This window comes from Polypterus senegalus, chromosome 10 (assembly GCF_016835505.1).
Source record: "Polypterus senegalus isolate Bchr_013 chromosome 10, ASM1683550v1, whole genome shotgun sequence".
Lineage (NCBI taxonomy): Eukaryota > Metazoa > Chordata > Cladistia > Polypteriformes > Polypteridae > Polypterus > Polypterus senegalus.
The window spans coordinates 109121637-109141951 of record NC_053163.1 but is presented as its reverse complement, the minus strand read 5'-3'; the positions used below and the strand labels follow the sequence as shown (position 1 = coordinate 109141951).

General features: G+C 38.9%; 1 protein-coding gene across 2 annotated transcripts in view; it reads left to right on the top strand.

The window, feature by feature from the left end:
- tenm1 (teneurin transmembrane protein 1) overlaps positions 1 to 20315 on the top strand; it is an 844835-nt gene that overhangs the window by 236675 nt on the left and 587845 nt on the right. For both annotated transcript variants that reach the window (XM_039766316.1, XM_039766314.1), the window contains exon 2: positions 10438 to 10720. In XM_039766316.1, coding sequence (XP_039622250.1) covers positions 10501 to 10720 — 220 coding nt within the window. In that variant the 5' untranslated portion in view covers positions 10438 to 10500. The remainder of the gene's footprint in view (positions 1 to 10437; positions 10721 to 20315) is intronic.

Genomic DNA, 20315 nt, shown 5'->3' with positions numbered 1-20315 from the left:
AAATCCAAACTTAAATCTACTGCTCATCAACATTGTGTAATCACAAAAAAGTGAAAACTTCCAAAGAGGTGACTACTTTTTACAGGCACTACATGTATCCCTGTCTGCACAGTGAGCTGCATTGTTCATTTCACACAAAGTAGTTCACTTACTCATCCATTATTTATCTCCTACAGTATATCTCTTCCTCCATTCCTCCTTCCTGTCTTCCTCCCACTAGCTGAACTCTTGTCTTGCTCACTGAAGACATTTTTGGGTCACTTCTGAAGTTAGGATTGTGGAAGCTCTACAAACCTGAGTCTTGAAAGAGCTGGCATCCTAATGTAGAGCGGTCAGGGGTCCACAAATACTGTAGAGGGTCCCTTTGTTGCACTGTAGTGGACAGATGGACCTTGATCAGACTATTTGTCTTTCCCATCGCTATTCTCCAACAGTTCCACATGAGTATCATCTCTCTGGGCACACCCTGGACCACTGTCACCTGGCGGTACTCTGTAATTTCCTATGTCATGTCGACGAGTGTCAAAGTTACTAGAGTCTATTTTCTTTTCTCATCAGAACCGTGAATTTCCTTGCATTTATTGTTTGAACCAGTGTGGTTCAATCATTACCTGAATACATGTGATTCAACCATCCTATCCCAGCAACATCTGTCACATAATACTATACCCTCACTCACACGCCCATTCACAGTTCACAGTCAACAGTTGAGCTAACATACAGTAGATGTTCATTCATTCCTGTTTTCAGGGCTGAGGATGTAAGCATGTCAGCTGTGCCACGTGACAAGCCTCCCTCACTCACACCCTGCTAATATAACACCACCATTCAGGCTAACAAGCATGTCTTTGGGATGTGAGAGGAAAAACAGACTGCCCTAAAAAAGAGAATGAGGACACAGAGAGAAAATGCAAATTCTAGTTGAACTCTGCCTCTTTAGAGTGGTGGGGGTGGCACATATATCTGCCTCACCACCATTTTTCATGCATTTCACATTGAAATATTTTGCATTTTAGGCAGGAGGGTTCCACTCACATAATCCCTTGAGCTGAAATGAGGCTGCGGGCCGTAAATAATTGACATTCTAATTTTCACAAGTAATTACACCAGTCCCAAGGCTTTGGCTCCTAGACGGCAATGTGCTGGGCATGGGGCTCTCAGACAAATCAAGTTGTGGTATTTCAATTTCCTGTTCATCAGCATGGCCAGTGGTGCCCTTCCTTTTATGAAGAACATTTACTCAAATTATATTATAAGTCAGAGATTCCTTGCTGCACACAGCATACTTCCTTGCCACTCTGTACTAGTGAAGGTCGACCCTTAATTTGTACCAGTATGACATTTCCTCAATATTTTAATTGTTTCTATTTATCACTATTCTAGAATTACTGTACACATTCATGTGTTCATTTCAGATGTTTCACTGGAGATTGGTAAATTGGTGAATCCTACCCTGGCAGCATCAGGCCACAAGGCATGGTCCAACCATGAATATGATGCCAACCCATGACAAGACATGTTCATGTACAAACCAGTGTTCAATCACACCAGGGCAGTTTAGAATAGCCAGTCAACCTAACACCCACATCACTGGAAAGTGAAAGATATGCAGAAAGCTCATGAGACCACAGAGAGAAAGAAGTCCATATAGGTAGTAACCAGACCTGACATCGAGTCCAGGGCCCTGGAGCAGACCTTCTCCAGCACTAACCACTGCACCACTATATACTGTATATCTGTATATAATACACACCTTGACATGCATTCAAAGATGTGTTTATTCAGATGCCATGCCCTGTCCTCACTCCAATGGAGTTGGACTGCTGCCCCTGTGTCTGCATGGCTGTACTTGCCAAAATCTCAAAGATATGCTAGTTTGGTTTACTTAGTGAGTGTGAACTGGCCCTGTGTGAGTGAGTGTGTGTTTGCATGAGTTGACCCTGCAACAGACTGGCAGCCTCACTTGCTGCCAGCATAAACAACCCTGAATTGGATTATGCTGGTCTTAGAATCTTATTACGATATTTATAGATCTCCTGAATGCCTCTCTTTATTTGTAGCTCAGTGGCAAAAAAATTCCAGATGTATGGCCACAGCTTTCAATCTATTTAATAAAGACTGCCGATACTTTTATATTAGAAGGATGTGATCCTATATATATGTTTACTTTGCAATGGGAGGGAATGCAGCTGTTCACTGCCCAATCCCCAAGCTACATCATCTACTAAATTTAAAATATAGCAAAGCATCTCTGTCCATCCTTACTGTAATCCAACAGTTGGGGGCATGCAGATGGTGTCTGCACTATACAAGCTTGTGGTTTGAAATTCTGGAACAGCCTATCTACCCACAAAAACTTCTAGTCTACAGTAGATCTCCTAATTGATCTATCTATCTATCTATCTATCTATCTATCTATCTATCTATCTATCTATCTATCTATCTATCTATCCAGCCAATTCAGGGGTGTCGAACTACGGTCTTGGAGGGCTGCAGGTTTTCATTCTAACCACCTTCTTAATTAAGTGACCTGTTTTTTCAGCTAATTAACTTCTTCTGCCTTAGTTTTAATTAACTTGACTCAGATCCCTTAGTTCCTTCTATTTCCTTAATTAGCCGCCAAACAATAATGAGACACAAAATGAGCAAACAGGTGACCAGCTAACCACATTATCTGAACATAAAGAAAGGTGAGGGGCTCGGTAAGGTTGATCTCTCAGGTCAATAATCAGAAACAGAAAATCAACAGTTTGGGAAATGTCTGCTGTAACAGAATGAGAGCAGCAGCAAGCCGTGGAATTAAGTAACGGGTTTAATTAACAGCAAGAATTGGTTTCTCATTAAAAAACTGGTTGGAGTAAAATTGGTTGGAGTTTGAAACCCTAGTTTATCATCTGTTGGCTTGTTTCACATCTCATTTCTGTTTGGTTGCCATTTAATGAAGAAAATAATCAATTGAGAGGACTGAATTCTTAAAAACAGGGCTATTCATATGAAGAGTAAAGGAGTTAATTAGCAGTGAAAACTGGTCACTGATTAGGAAAAGAGTTAGAACATGGGTGCCCAATGCGTCGATCGTAATCAACTGGTAGATCGCAAAGGGAGTGCAGGTAGATTGTTTTGCATTCAAAAAAATTTTTTTAAACGTTAGTTTATCATATATCCTGCCTATGGCATTTGCTACTTGATTGACATACAGGATGGCCAGTCTGAGATCTCTTTTCTTCAAACACACTGGTCATCCTGCATGCACGATCAAACGCACGAGCTACTGCAAAATTCCGGCTGTGATCTAGTTGGCCTTCCAATTGATATCGACTAAATAAGGGATTTAAAAAATGTTTGAGGAGGGTATAGGCTGATTGTGGAACTGGAAGAGGATTTTTTTTTTCTCACAATGTCACAATCGAAGTGCTTTTGTCTGACGTCTGATGTTCGATCCCCGATGAGGGGTGCAGTGGAGTGTGTATGCCTGATGAACCCAAAATAGGGCGAAACACGTGTTTGCATTATTTGACAGTTAACTATGTAACATTCTATGATCTGCTTTCCGCAACTGAGAGGGCACCCGTGGTGGATGTTTGCCGACTTGCAGACCAACTACACGCGTTACCTGGTAGGTAACCACCCATACAATCAGATTGTGATATACATACAGTGCTTCTGGAAAGTATTCACAGCGCATCACTTTTTCCACATTTTGTTATGTTACAGCCTTATTCCAAAATGGATTCAATTCATTTTTTTCCTCAGAATTCGACACACAACACCCCATAATGACAAAGTGAAAAAAGTTTACTTGAGATTTTTGCAAATTTATTAAAAATAAAAAAACTGAGAATGCACATGTACATAAGTATTCACAGCCTTTGCCATGAAGCTCAAAATTGAGCTCAGGTGCATCCTGTTTCCCCTGATCATCCTTGAGATGTTGCTGCAGCTTAATTGGAGTCCACCTGTGGTAAATTCAGTTGATTGGACGTGATTTGGAAAGGCACACACCTGTCTATATAAGGTCCCACAGTTGACAGTTCATGTCAGAGCACAAACCAAGCATGAAGTCAAAGGAATTGTCTCTAGGCACAAATCTGGAGAAGGGTACAGAAAAAGTTCTGCTGCTTTGAAGGTCCCAATGAGCACAGTGGCCTCCATCATCCGTAAGTAGAAGAAGTTCAAAACCACCAGGACTCTTCCTAGAGCTGTGATTTCTCAGTTTTTTTTATTTTTAATAAATTTGCAAAAACCTCAAGTAAACTTTTTTCACGTCGTCATGGGGTGTTGTGTGTAGCCCCTTCAGGCCTGGAGTTCGACACCCCTGCATTAATTGAAACTTGACATATAGAGTCAATTGTGAATATAAAAGATTAAATCTGATAATAATGGAGTGAATTCCATTCCACCTGTGTCTCAGTGTGAGCAGAGCTCAACAGTCAAAATGTTGTGATCCATCCATTATCCAACCTGCTATATCCCAACTACAGGGTCACGGGGGTCTGCTGAAGCCAATTGTTGTGATTCTGATTTTTATTTTTTTCAAATTTTTCTGTTTTTCCCTTTTTATAGTATGGAGTTAAGGTTCAATCTACTTTTCCTAATATAGGATTTGCTATATACAGTACATTGTAAATGAAATCACAAACAAAGGTAAACTTTTGGGGCAAACTTGGGCAAATCCCGTATAATCACTCTATTATGTTAAAAAAGTTTTCCGTCGTATCCAAGTTATTCAGCCTTGACCACTCCCCTCCACACGGCTTGCCCAATCATTACCCCTACTGCACACATCATCTCTCTGTACCTCCCCGTGACACTCTCAGTGCTGCTAAGTCACCCATTAGTGCAAGTTGGTTATAATGGCAAGGCAGAAAATCAAATTATCTATTCAAGAACGTTGAATTTTAGATTATGATAGAAAAACAGTGGCAAGAGCTAATAATGAATGTCAAAAAAAAGAAAATGCAAATAATTAAAATTAAGAACAAAGGGAATTGTCCAATATATGAGAAAGAGAAAAATATCCCGAACAATGTGCAAAGAGAAATGCAAAAAAGCTAAATTTATAGAATGTAAGTTAGAGGATAAAGTAATTAATAATATTGTTTTTGATGAGGTGTTACTGTAATTTAACTTGTTATTTAATTTTTATTATTTTTTGCTTTTTTACTTTTTACTATGTTTTATTATTTATTGGTATTTAAAATAGACAGTTGTTGTGAAATACTCAAATAACTGATTTTCTATCTATGATAACTAAAGACCTAACCATCTTCCTCCCACGCCCTGCATACTTTTCTACAGTATATACCACCTCTTTAAATACAATCACTTTCTCTAATGGAGGGGCTCCTGGTCCCGGGGTTAGGCGAGCAAAGTGAGCAGGGGGCAGAACCAACTAGTTGAATCAAAATAACAAAAAAAAAGTTTACCACATATTTTAGAAACATCTTCACAGACACAAGTCTATGGCTAAACTGAAGTCAAGATGGCGGAGAAGCTGATTAAGTGGAAGAGGCAAGCTCAGGTGACCAGAACATGGAAGTGACATCTTCTGTCCTTCCATTGCTGGTCATCAGGTCTGCAGAACAAAGAAGAGGAGAGAGCAGTGCCAACCCTCAGCTCGGGGTGGGATGACCACTAAACAAGCCCTGATGTTGAATCCCAAGTGCACGTGTGTGATAACATGTATACAGTACACATATATCGGGAGTGTACTGATGTGAGCTTCTTTTTGCTCTAAAGTTCAAGTGTTTACAAAGAGAAAAATGTCAATGGCCAGATACTTCATAGAGGAAAAAGTTTTGCACCGCTGATTTGAAAGTAATAAATCAGGAAGACAATGTGAAACAATTGAAATCTACTTGCTTTTACACTTTTTCTAAAAGAAATATAAAAAAAGCCCAATTCTGTTCATATAAAACAGACATACAACTATTTTATGTTTTTGAACAAAAAAAAATAATCTGAGGAAAAAGTAATGGGAGCACAGCAATTACCTATAACAGCAATCCCTTTGTGACTAGTGACGGTCCACTAAATATTTTCCAACTGATTTAAATTCATAATGTCAGATTTGGACCATCTATATGCACTAAAGTGTTATGGTCTGGAACAGCACTAACATCTTTTTTTTTAATTGCATCTTGATGTGCTGTTTGCCTTTATGCAGCTGTTAAAAGGGCTGAGTCAAAGTAGAAAAACAGCACCATGATAGAGATGATTGTTGTATTGACAGTAGATGGCCAGTGCTATGATGGAACTGACTCCCAGTCCACTGGTTCCTGCCTTGTACTCAAAGCCAACATATTAGACTACAGTCCCTGAACTCGACTGAGCATATTCAGTTATTATTGTTACTCTATTTTTGGCTGAAGAATTTATCCACCCATCCATCCATCCATTATCCAACCCGCCATATCCTAACTACAGGGTCACGGGGGTCTGCTGGAGCCAATCCCAGCCAACACAGGGCGCAAGGCAGGAAACAAACACTGGGCAGGGCGCCAGCCCACCACAGAGAAATTATCCAAGTTGAATTAAAATACTGTTGTCTTTTACAAATGTTTATGTACACATCTTTACAAGCTGACTAAGGGGCTCACTCAGGGTCCTTAAGTTGGGGACAGAAGCAGCAGCCTTAATGCACTGCACTGCACCACACTGACTGGATAGATTTCATGATGTGAAGTTTATTTAGTTTTTATGGTTCACAGGTTGGATTTTAACTTGTGGGCCAGTGACTAAAACTCCTGTTGTTCATCACCAGTGGCACAACAATCATTCCTAAACAGTTAGAAAATACATTCTACTGTGGACAAAGGCTGAATTGCCAATGTGCTCTTTCCAGGGGTGTTGGAATGGGAATGTCTTCACAAGTTCAGGCACCTCCTATTGAAACAATGTCCATCATCAGTCGATTAAGTTTCATGGGCAATTCAAAGAGTTTAGCCTTCGATTAACCTAGCGTGCAATCAGAAAATAGTTTTTGTATTGACAACTCATCTTATGTTAAGATTAATCAATAAATGGACATTTAGTGCTGTAAACTGCACTGACTGAATTGAATATGCATTATAAGTCAGTTATTAATCTCAGAGTTGTAGACCCTGTTGACATAACAAGGTTAAATATTTTCAATATTTTATTATTTTTTGAGGGTTAAAATTGGCTATGACTGTTATACTGGCAGAGATTTCTAAATATGTATTTTTAGTATTATAATGATAATTTTACTCTCAGTCTGCTCACTAAAGCAAAGAAATAAATGAGTAACTCAAATATCCATCCTTCCAGCTTGTCCAACTTCAGTTTGGTGCACAATAAAAGTCAAGCCTAATTGGGATGCAAGTCCATAAGAGGGCACACACACTCATAGCACGGCAATGTTTAGCTGTGTGCACATACTGTATAATGTGAAAAGCACCTACAACAATAGCCATGTCTGTCTGTCCATCTGTTCGCAAATATGACACACTTACTCTTCAAGGAAATTTTTCAGGACAGTTCCACTTTCATTCAGATAGCTTGAAATATTAAATTCTTGTATTGAAAACCATTGGTAAATTTACGACCGTGTCTTTCGTAACTGTTTTAGGGCTAATTATTTTTTTTTTCCTTTTATCCCAGGGCTGAATATTTTTCCAAAAAAGAACTCAGTTTTCTAAAAAGCAATGGTTTCACACATAAATCAGCATTAAATATTTATTTATGACAAATGTCACTCTGTTTTATGTTCCATGAGCCCCTACATGCAAATTAATTTACTTATTATATACCTGTTTGTCTTGTCACTCATAAGATGAAAGGCACATGAAGTACTGGAGGGGCTGGTAATATGCAGTGTCTGCCAGCACGCCGTATCGTTTGATGAAGTCCGATAGCCAGCTTGCCTCCCCAAAATCTACATCTGTGTAGTCTTCCCAGGGCGAACATCACCGTTGGCGCATTAGCTACACAAGTGTGTTCAGCACAGCAATCAGCTGGGGGCCAGTCAGCTGATGCAGTTCCCTGTCTTTCATTTTCGATTTCCAGATCGTTTGCATCAAAATCACAGTTCAGTAAGTCAAGGTCCATTACAGCAATAATACGCAAAAAATAAATGACATACACCAGTGTTTTGCTTTGCACATTCGCTTCGCTTTCTTGCCTGAAGTTACTGCCATTCTAGATGTTATTTGCTCTATACTACTTACGCACATGCAGGGATTTGACGTCAAGTAAACAAGTCTAACAATCCTCCGAGCAAAAAGGGTCTACCTATAATGTAACAGTGAGATTTATCAATGTTTACAGCTTTTTTTGCCCTCTGTCCCTGAATATCAAGCTTAGTCGACATCCGCCCTCAACCCCATGTGTTGACAAAAGTCGACATCCGCCCTAAAAGAGTTAAAACCTGTGACTCTATGCGGCTTAAACCACAAATTAGTTTACTTTGTTTATTTTACCTTCAGGGCAATTACTTTATCTTGTGTTTTTTTCTTTTACTTGTTTGATAGGGATTCCCGACATCAAAAAAGTGAAACACCTACAGTTGAGCTCACTGAAGCAAATAAACCTCACTGCTAGAAACAAAGTGAAGGCGGAGTCACAAGTAGGCGGGGTTGGATGGCCCAGTGTTACCATTTAAGAAAGATCTGATGTTAGATGTGTATTTATTTATTCAATTCACTAATAATGATATTCTTTGTTTATTTAATACTGTACCAATAATATTGTTTATTTACTCATCACCATAGAGGGTAAGTACCCTGCTTTCTTTAACCAGAATGATGGGGTGGGGTCGTTACACGTTAACAGTCTGACTTCTGCCTTCACCCTTCCCGCGATCGTCTCTGTGGCTGTGTGCTGTCTTGTGTGAACCTCAATCACGGCAGCACACTTCTCCTGCACTTTGAAATCGAAGCATTAAAATGATGCTCATGTCCATAAAATGAAAAAATAAAAGCAACTTATTTAGAAATATATGAAAGATGTCTCAGTGACACTTTACACTACAGAGACTGTTATTTCTGTTACAGTAAAAAGATAATAGTAATAATTCAATATTACTCTAACTTTGTAATTTATCAGCAACGAGCAACCATGATCTATTGTGTTTGGATGCAACCAACAATTTTAGCTCGAGACTTCAGCATATATTTTAAATCTCCTTTGGGAAGTTCTTTGAAAACAACTAACAACAGCACGTGAATCTTTTTATCTCTTGAGATAGAGTCTACCATCCATGAAAACAATTTTAGTCAAATGATATTGTAAAATGGTACTAAAAACATTTTATTTACACTACTAGTACATGTAATGGCATTTTGTTGTCACTTATATTTGAATAAGACTCTCTATTGCTAAATTATGCAATAAAGAAAATTGGGATAATAAACTCTTTGATGAAGAGACTAGAATATTTAAAAATGCCCCATCTTTCAAAGCAGGCTAACCGAGTCTCAGAACGCACCTGAATGCTATCCCATGCATAAATTTTCTTACTTGTTTTTAGCATCCATATCTTTGGGATATCGTAGGATGTCAGAACTACCAGGGAAAGGACCAGACCTGGGAATTCATGGTGTCCAAGATCCCTGGAGCAGGGGTCCTATTCCAGAAGCGAAAATTTAGTGTAAAATCTGGCTAATGGAAGTCAGGATCCATAGATATCCAGAAAAAAAAACTTGTATTTTGACAGACCTATGCTTCTCAAATAGATTAAGCCGGAATTACAAGACACGTAAAGTCAACAATGTTGAGAATTCACTAATCCTGCTTTCTGGAACAGGCTCTACGAAAGTGGTTGCTGTAACCAGTCCACCGATCTGTCACCCTTCTTTCATTCATTCTGTCTCTGAATGCCCTTATTTTAACATTGTGTCCATTGAGGACTAACGTCTATCACTGCAATATAAGGCACAAAGCAGTGACTGGGATGGAGATGCCCATCTATTTAACATGCCTACACTGGATAAACTCTCCTCCAGAATATGAACCTGAAAGTCTGTTATGAAGGTCTGCACTTTTGGGCATCCGTAAAATTGATTTCTATACTAACAGCAATGGATAGTGTAGTCTGTATGCATTGCCAGTTCTGATAATGTGATACCCTGCAGATTAACAAATTTTTCCCCATGGCTTCGATATTTTGATGTCCTAATTCTCCTTGTATCTATTAAATGTAGAATGAAGTGGCCTGTTTGTTGTGACTTCATTGCGTGCCTAATATTGAAGTCATTAGATTAGATATATCACATTTACTCTTAGAAGTGACTTAGATTATTTCTTTCTACAAATTCTTGAAGGAGTCAAGGTCGGTTTCTGAAAAGTGTCACCAGCAAGGTGCACGGAAATGAAAGCAAGGAGGAGTAATTTTTGCAGAATGTGATTTTGTATGGTGCTCTCTGTTGCAGTGTGTGCATTTGATTTCTCAGTTTCCTGCCTGTCTGTGTTTTGCAGGACACCTCTTGGAAGTGCTTGTGGATTCCTCGGTTTAATGCATGTGGCTGCGCGCTGCCAGAGATGGAACACATGGACTGCAAACCCTACCAGCCACTGCCAAAAGCTCGACATGAGATGGAGTTGGCATACACCAGCTCCTCAGATGAGAGCGAAGATGGACAGAAACTTCACAGATCCTACACCTCCAGAGAAACACTGCCAGAATACAGCCAGGAACTGAGGCTCAACTTCAATAGCCATAGCAGAAAGAGGAAGGCTGTCTCCACTGACCCAGCACAAGGTACGTTAGCTGTAGGACAGCCATTAAATCTCAAAAGGTATCCGCAGCAGCTGGAGTTACAGACTCCTATTGTGGTTCTGTGTTACAGATTTACTCTTCTTGGTGTCTCACATAATTAAAGGCATTCCAAGGGTAAAGTTGTCACTTGTAAGGCTGTAGGGGTCCAGATGTCCAAGTGCATGGTGCCCATCTTGGTTTTAGTACTGTCCCAGACACGTTAACCAGCATAAGCAGTTAACACTACTCTGAAGCACAATGTGACACAAACTGCATTTTTTAAAATTCTGACAGCGAATGTCTTTATCTATGCCTATCAAAAGGAGGAAGTAAAAACCTTACAGGCAATGTATGCAAGTGGCTGAGGAGCCCATAATTATATCATACTTCCAGATCTCACCATTGTCTTAAATTCTGAATCCACTCAGCTGTCTCTGCCTAGATTTAGTGACTTTGCATCTCCCTCCTTGGCACACTGTATTTGCTATGTGTTTCTTAAAAAGAGTTACATTTATTGTATGTGTAAATGAGTAGGCCATACATCAAAAATATATAATTCATTATTGCAAGGAGTCATTTAACAATAAAGGATAGGGTGGGGATGTTAAGTGACACGTAAATGAAAGCGGTATTGTCACTAAAGCCGGTCAGAACCTCTGTCCTGTCCACACTATAAGATTAGGCTGAAATGTAACAGAAGATGGTAAGATTTCCAAAAACAGTCACATTTTTTTCACTTTTACAATTTTTGCTCACCTAATATCCTTATTACTTTTGCTGTAAACTTATCGCATGGAGGCCATCGATCTGAAAGCTATGTATTGGTGGTTTATTTTTTTTTTAGTCCATTATGTTGTTTAACTAGAGCTTTTCTGTGCAAGTCATTGACTCATTTTATTTTTTTTTTTTGCTTTTGCTTGATCACTTCTGGTTGAGTGAATGGTGGCGTGACTGGTCGCCGCTGCTTGCTGGTAATTTTTTAATGATTAACTTACAATCTAAATCTACTGTTTTCATTTTCATTTTGGGCAGATTTATTCGTTGAGTTTTATTTTTCAATCATTTAAAGCTAGACTGATTTCTAGCTCGACTGGTGATTTGGTTGTGTATGTACTATTTTTCAGCCTATCCCGGTTTGAAACTTACCTGGCTTTGTTCTCCGGACATCTGAGTTGTCTGCGTCTTTGCTTAACATTTGGACTGGTAGGATATTTATTTGGTTCGTGTTTGTTTGGTCCTTCCTGTCGCTCCCTATCCTACCTGCGACAGGCCTGCTTCAGTACTCCACTGCTGAGCTCCTCCGACTATGCTTCCACCTGTCTGAGCCTCAGCTGACTGGGCTGTATCTCCACCCAGACATCGTATTCCTCCCCCATCGGAGATACATCCAACGCGGGTCCCTCCAGAGTATCCAAGCTGACAGTTCGAAAATAATGAACTCCATCTGGTTCAGTTCTTAACGTCCTCCACGTAACTTAGGCAGAGTAACTGACCACAGGCTAACACCGTTGATAACGCCATTGTCAACCAGTCTGTTGAACATCCGCCCACTTATGAGCAAGGGGCCTCTCATTCACCATCTCCTCACTGATCGTAAGTTTGACTTTTTCTGTCTAACCGAGACATGGCAACAACCTCATGACTGTTCCAAACTTAACAAATCCACTTCCCCAGGGTTTGTTTACATCTCTCAACCCTGTGGCTCTGGCCAAGGTGGAGGTCTCATGTTAATGTATTGTGAGAAGTGAAAAGTCCTGCCGTTGTCTATTTCTGCCTTCAGTTCATTTGAATCTGTTGTGTATCAATTAACTGGACCTAACTGGTGGTGGATTTTAGGAGGCCCAGGCCCCTCATGGACCCCGTGATCATCAGAGGTGACTGTGTGCAGAGGGTGCAGACCTATAAATATCTGGGAGTGCAGCTGGATGACAATTTGGACTGGACTGCCAATACTGATGCTCTATGAAAGAAAGGTCAGAGCAGACTATACTTTCTTAGAAGGTTGGCATCCTTCAACATCTGCAGTAAGATGCTGCAGATGTTCTACCAGACGGTTGTGGCGAGTGCCCTCTTCTACACGGTGGTGTGCTGGGGAGGCAGCATAAAGATGAAAGACGCCTCACGCCTGGACAAACTTGTTAAGAAGGCAGGCTCTATTGTAGGAGTAAAGTTGGACAGTTTAACATCTGTGGCAGAGCGACGGGCATTAAGCAAACTCCTGTCAATCATGAATAATCCACTGCATCCACTGAACAGTGTCATCTCCAGGCAGAGGAGTAGCTTCAGTGACAGACTTTTGTCACTGTCCTGCTCCACTGACAGACTGAGGAGATCGTTCCTCCCCCACACTATGCGACTCTTCAATTCCCCCCGGGGGAGTAAATGCTAACATTACTCAGTTATTGTCTGCTTTTTTATTTTTTTTTCATTTTTATTACTATTTAATTTAATATTGTTTCTTTGTATCAGTATACTGCTGCCGGATTATGTGAATTTCCCCTTGGGATTAATAAAGTATCGATCTATCGATCTATCTATCTATTGCAACTGTTTACCAGCCCCTAAATCAAATAATGACTTTCTGAACTAATTTGCTGTTTTCCTTAAACACTTATCTACTGTTTAATCAAACATAATACTTCTGGGGGATTTCAATATACTGTATATATGGATAATATCAATGTCCCCATTACTAGAGACTTTACATTCTGCCTTGAGAGATTTGGATTCTAGCAGCATACTGATGTTCCCACTCATTCCAAAGGACATATCTTGGACTTGATTTGCTGTTCTGGAGTTACCCCGCTTGATTGTGCTGTGGATGAACTCCCCATAACTGATAATTTTCTTATTTCATTCAATGTTAAACTTGCACTTTCCAATACTAAGATTTCCCGTCTCATGTCTTTCCGTAATATTAAGAATATTAACTTAGACTCTCTTTCCTCTAGTATTGATTCCCTTATGGACATTCATAATTTATCCACTCCTAAAGATCTGGTCTCACACTATAACACTGGACTTAATGGTATTCTTAACTCTCTCGCTCCATTAAAAACTAGATCTGTTTCGTTCTCCTTTTCTACTCCTGGTTCACACCTGTACTTCAGCTTTTGAAAGCCAAAGGTCGGCAACTTGAATGGTTATATAAAAAAACTGGACTCTTTGTACAAAAACCATATACTTTATTACAAGGATTGTATTGCCCAAATTAAATCTAACTATTATACTCACATTATTTCTTCCAATGAAGGAAACACCAAGTCATTGTTTTCACTGCTTAATAATATCCCACAACCCCTGGATTTTTTACCTTCTCGCCTTTACTCAACTGATTTTTGCAATTCCCTTATGTCCTTTTTTAATGAAAAAATCTAGAAGATTCATCAGTCTCTCTGTACGGATTCCACCAGTACTTCATTTGAATTTCACCCACCAACTCACTCATTTTCTTCTTTTCAGCTTCCTACTTTCTCAGAAATCTCAGATCTTGTCTATAAGTCTAAGCCATCCACCTGTCAACTGGACCCCCTGCCTACAGTTCTGGTCAAAGGCTGCCTCTTATTTCAGCTATAATCCACTCTTCTCCCACTACTGGTACTGTCCCTTCATCTTTAAAAACTGCTGCAATAACCTCAATACTGAAAAAACCTGGTGCCAATCCGACTAATTTCAGTAATTTTCGTCCTATTTTTTAATCTACCCTTCATTTCCAAAATCCTTGAAAAAATAGTGGCTATTCAACTTCATTCTCATTTATCTCGGAATAATCTGTATGAACAGTTCCAGTCTGTTTTTTGTCCCCTCCACAGTACAGAAACAGCACTTATAAAAATTACTAATGACCTCCTTATGGCAGCTGATTCTGGTTTAATCACTATTCTCATCCTTCTTGATCTGAGTGCAGCCTTTGACACTATTTGTCACACTACTCTTCTCAATAGATTATCTTTGATTGGCATTACCCACACTCCACTAGATTGGTTCAGATCCTACCTCTCGGGCTGCACTCAGTTTGTTCAGCTTAAAACTTTCACATCCCAACCCACGGCTGTTACTTCAGGTGTGCCCCAGGGCTCTGTCCTGGGGCCCCTCCTTTTCATTATTTACCTCCTTCCCCTTGGTAATATCTTTCATACATATAACATTAGCTTCCACTGTTATGCTGATGACACCCAGCTCTACCTCACTTGCAAACCTACTATTTCCTTTCCACCCTCCTCGCTTATTGATTGCATAGCAGAAATCAAATCCTGATTTTCTTCAAATTTTCTTAAATTAAATAGTGACAAAACTGATGTTCTCCTCATTGGTACAAAATCAACATTATCCAAAACTGAACATTTTTCATTTGTTATTGATAATTCCTGTGTCTCCTGTTCCCCACAGGTCAAGAGTCTGAGTGTCATCCTTGACAGTACTCTATCTTTTCAGTCCCACATCAATAACATCTCCCAGTCTGCATATTTCCACTTGCGTAACATTAATCATATTCACCCTTCCCTCACTCCCTACACCACTGCTATCCTTGTTCGTAGTCTTGTCACTTCTCATCTGGATTATTGCAGTTCCCTTTTCTTTGGTCTTTCTTGCAAATCTCTTTATAAGCTTCAACTGGTCCAGAATTCAGCTGCACACATCATTACTAGAACCTCCTTTATTCACCATTTCACTTCTGTTTTGCAGCAGTTTCACTAGCTTCCAGTTAAGTTCCGCATTCAATTCAAAATTTTTCTTTTAACTTTTAAGGCTATTCACAACCTTGCCCCTCCATATCTGTCTGACCTCCTCCATGTTGCCTTTCCCTCCCATACCCTTAGATCACTCTTCCTCCATCCCCTTGACTGTCCCCTTCATCCGTCTTACCACTATGGGGAGCAGAGCATTCAGTTGCTCTGCTCCCCAGCTCTGGAACTCACTACCTACCACCTGAGCTCACAAATATTGAATCATTTTCACTTTTCAAATCTAAACTTAAAACTTTTTTTTTGTGTGTGTGTGTGTCCCCCTCTCTTTCTGCAGGTCTAGAAGTGGATTCTGGTTCATTTATTGTTTATTCTATACAAAACCCCCCCTTCCCCCTTTACCTCCATCTCTTCCTTTTCTCTCTTCTTTTTCTTTCACTTTTGTCTCCGTGTCCGGTTCGAATCTTAAAAACATCTGAAAATATTTCTAATAAAGTTTTGGTATCAGGCGTGACGTTAGCAGAAGCTGTAATGCTCCACCTGAGAGAAAAACTGTAAGGCTAGTCGCCAGCATTCAGACATCAATTCTGATTGCTTCACAGCCGAACAGGACACGGTAAAAAAAAAAGAAAAAAAAAACTGCTTTTTCTCTTTAATTACAATTGCTCTGTCTGATTTTAATTTTTGTATGTTAGTTTTGTTTATAATCTGTGTTTTATCTATTGTTCGGTGTCCTTGAGTGTTTAGAAAGGCGCCTGCAAATAAATAAAATGTATTATTACATATTGTGTGCCTGTCTGCTACACACAATATACAAGGGGCGATAAGTAATAGTTACAGTAATGCAATATATTATACTATATATAATATTCTACCATGGCTGTCCATTTGTCTGTCCAGGGTTTTAAATCATCTGTTGCTCGCAAACCGTTTGACTTATTGACCTGAAATCTATTCCTTTTCTTAGTTTTATTTTATTGTACAATCAACTCTCAGCAGCGTACGGGCACCATTCTCATCTCTACCACCTTTGTTGTCACTTCCCCTACCTCTTCATATCTTAAATCATTCTTGTGGCACATTGAAGACTTTAGTGCCAACTTAGGTGAAAGATTAAAGAAAACGTACTAAGTAATTGCAGCATAAACACTGACTTAATCAGTTTTAACACAAAAAGATGCCGAGAAAGGAGAAGGAAAGGAGAAAAAGTGGGCCACTAGGGTGGAGAAAAGAAGAGCTGCTCAGGAAGCAGAAAGCGCATCAACCTCTGCGCAAACTAATGCTAAATGTACAGAGAAAGAGTATGAAAACTATGAATGCTCAAGTCAAGTGTATTTACTGCACATTATCATACAGTGCGCCATTACTGGTCACATATAATATGCAGGATGTTCCATTCAAGGTACCATATGCAAACTTGAAGGTGCCAGGAAAAATGCTGCATAAGACTAGCTTTTAGTACAATACACAGTATTCCCGATATCATAAATAATATTCAGGGTATCAGAACTAGCCATCCCACTCTTCAATGTATCACATATATTTCTGATGTCAAGAAAAAGATACTCTGCAATATTCTCTGACTTATTGAATATACTGTACACAGTATCACCCATAATATCCAAGATGTCTGAAAGCATCCTCTACAAGACCTTCAATATATCACACTGAATATTCAAGGTGTCATAAAGGAAGCTGAGCAAGACTCACACCGTATATAACACATAACATTCAATATCAGAAAGGAAACACTTAAAAACCCTCCCACTCTTCAATATATCACATATATTTCTGATGTCAAGGAAAAGATACTCTGCAATACCCTTTGACTATTGAATGAATCATACATAATATCCAAGATGTATGAAAGTATCCTCCACAAGACCTTCAATATATTACACTTAATATTCAAGATGTCATAAAGAATACTCCAATAGACCCTCAGACTATTCAATACTGTATATCACTCTTAATATGCACAATGTCAAAAAGAATACTGCAATAGACCTTCAGGCCATCCAGTATATATCACATTTAATGTTCAAGATGTTACCAGGGATGTTTCCCAAGACCTTCACACTTTTAAGTACATCACATTTAAAATCCAAGATGTCATAAAGGAGGCTGCACAAGGCTCACCCCATATTTAATCTAATCACATAACAATCAATAACCGAAGGTGCACTCTTGAAAACCCACCCACTATTTAATATGTCACAGTTTAATATCCAAGATATCAAATGCATACTCTGTGAGACCACATGTTATTCAACGTATCACATATAATATTTACTGTATAATGCAAAAAACAACTTGGCAAAAACTTCTTACTTCTTGACGTAATCACACTTGGTGTCAGAACTTACGATACTCCAAAAGACACTTCAATGTAATACACAATGTTCAGTTTATCATGCACAGTATTGAAAATGCCATGAATTATATTTTGAAAGACATTCTAATTTACCACATGCAATATTCAAAATATCATATCTTACACAATATTCGCAATGTTAGACATTGTGCGTGACCCTCTCACTATTCAGGACATCACATACTTCATATAACATGGTGCCACAGAGGTGCAATGGTTTGTGCTCACAGCTATAGAAGTTTAAATGAACACTATCTCTGCCTTTCTCTGCTTAGTTCACATTCTCCCCATATCTGTGAGGATTTCTCTTTAAGTTCTTCAGTCTTTCTAGCATTTCACAAAGTTGTGTGTGCACTCTGAACTGGCACAGGTTGAGTGAATGTGGGTGTGAATATGTGGCTATGCCTTATGATGGACTGGCACCCAGTGCTGAAGTGGTTCCTACTAGTTTTGATTAATGCATTTTGTCAAAGCCTTTCACCAAATATTTTTGTAGAAATTTGCTGCACAGTTGTCTTAGACAAATTCTTTTTTCTGTGCGACCCATGATGCTTTGCATGGCCAGCATGACATCACAGAGCTGTAGCAGTCAACGTTGAATGGGACAGTCCCCCACCAAATATCATAATGTTGATCCTAGAAGTGGGATAAACGTTAAATGGAAAACTTGCAAATACATTTAAACAATAAAATGTGCATGCAGAAGGATACTAGAAATGTGTCAGTGTATTTGTGCCATGCCTTTTTGTATGGATTTGTAAGAAACAAAGGAAAAAGCTGTATTTCATGATCAAATTTATTGGAGCAAGCCTTTAGTTAATTCACACGTCTTGTCTGTAAAAAATTTACTGTTCTGATATTTAATTTTATTGTATGGTGGCACAGTGGTTAGCACTTCTAGCTCATAGCTCTGGTCACAACACTTGGTCCAGCATAGTTAGCAGACATTACCTTAAGAGACTATTGCACCATAATAATCCACTCTAAACTACTTCAGTTTATCCTTACCCACTGACTTCAATGCATTTCCCTGACGTTGTCAAAGTTGCCAAGCACTTCCATGATTTCGCCAAACTCAAAATTAAGAGAATTCAGCGGGGTTTGCTCATCACTAGTTCCTACATATGGCCTATTTTTTGTTGAAATAAGCTGCAACACCTCAAACAGCCAAGTAGATCAATGAAATATACAAGAAATATGTCAATATATTACGCACAATGTTCAAGATGACAAGTGAGAATTTTAGTAGCCATCATGTGCCATTCATATTGTCTCTATAATAATTCATGGAACACATACACACATTTCAAAACACCAGAGTACTACTCAGTATGTTAAGAATTTACCCACAATTTAAAAAATGCTATATGCAGTAGGCAGCATACAAAATTCAAGATGTCAGGGGCCACACAAAACACATGCAGGGTTTGAATAAAAGTGCCATATGGCACATTCAAAATGCCACATAAAATATTTTACAAAAAAATAGAAATACTAGAAACACTCAAGATGCTGCAGACAGTGTTCAAGATGTCATATGCTGTTTACAAAATGGCATGTTCAGATTGTCAGAAACAATTTTCTCAAAGGTATAAATAAAATTCAAGACATTATATTCCTGATTACACATGTAATATTCAAGTGGGTACATACAATATTCAAAACATCATAGTCAAGATGTCAGAAGGAGTATTGTACAAGGCATATGCATGGTTTAGCACACAATATACAAGATGCCGTGGACGATATTAAAGAAGACACATGGCACTTGGGAATATTCAAGGTGGCGGGTGCAGTGTTCAAAATGCAAACAATTTTGAGAGTATCAGAATATTCAAGGTGCACTGTGTAATATTCAAAATGATGGAAAAAAAATCTATCACAGTATCCAATATATTGTGCTTAACATTTAAGATTCGGTGTACAGTATTCATAATCCATCCATCCTTTACATTATCCACTTATCTAGTTCTGGGTTAAATATCCCAGCAGAACAGGGCACATTCGTACCCTGGATAAGGCACTGGTACATTACAGGGCACACTTGTACACATGCCCACACACTCTTATAATAGGCCAGTTTCAGGATGCCAGTTAACCTAACACAATACTAAACATAACAAACATAAAGTTAGAAATACACCACAACAGTATTAAAGACAACTCAGGTGATGCTGGTATACCATTCACAGCTTTCAAAATTCTGTATACAATAGTCAAGATTCCATGAAAAATATCATATAAGATACACACACTGCTGAATGTCACACAACATATCCATGAGGTTGCATTGCAAAATTTTTGATAACCCACCACACAATTCTCAAAGTGCCCAACATGATATCTTAAAAGAACCATACGTTGTCCACAATACAAGGCACAGTATGTGTGTGCTTGAGATAATTAACTACTGTCAGATGTAATATACCTGCAGTATCCATTATTGAAAAATCGAAATTACATCTGTGACTTTTGCAAAACTTTTTACCAGTGATAAAAAACTGCATAGAGCCCACTTGGCTGAGTAGACAAGAAGTGT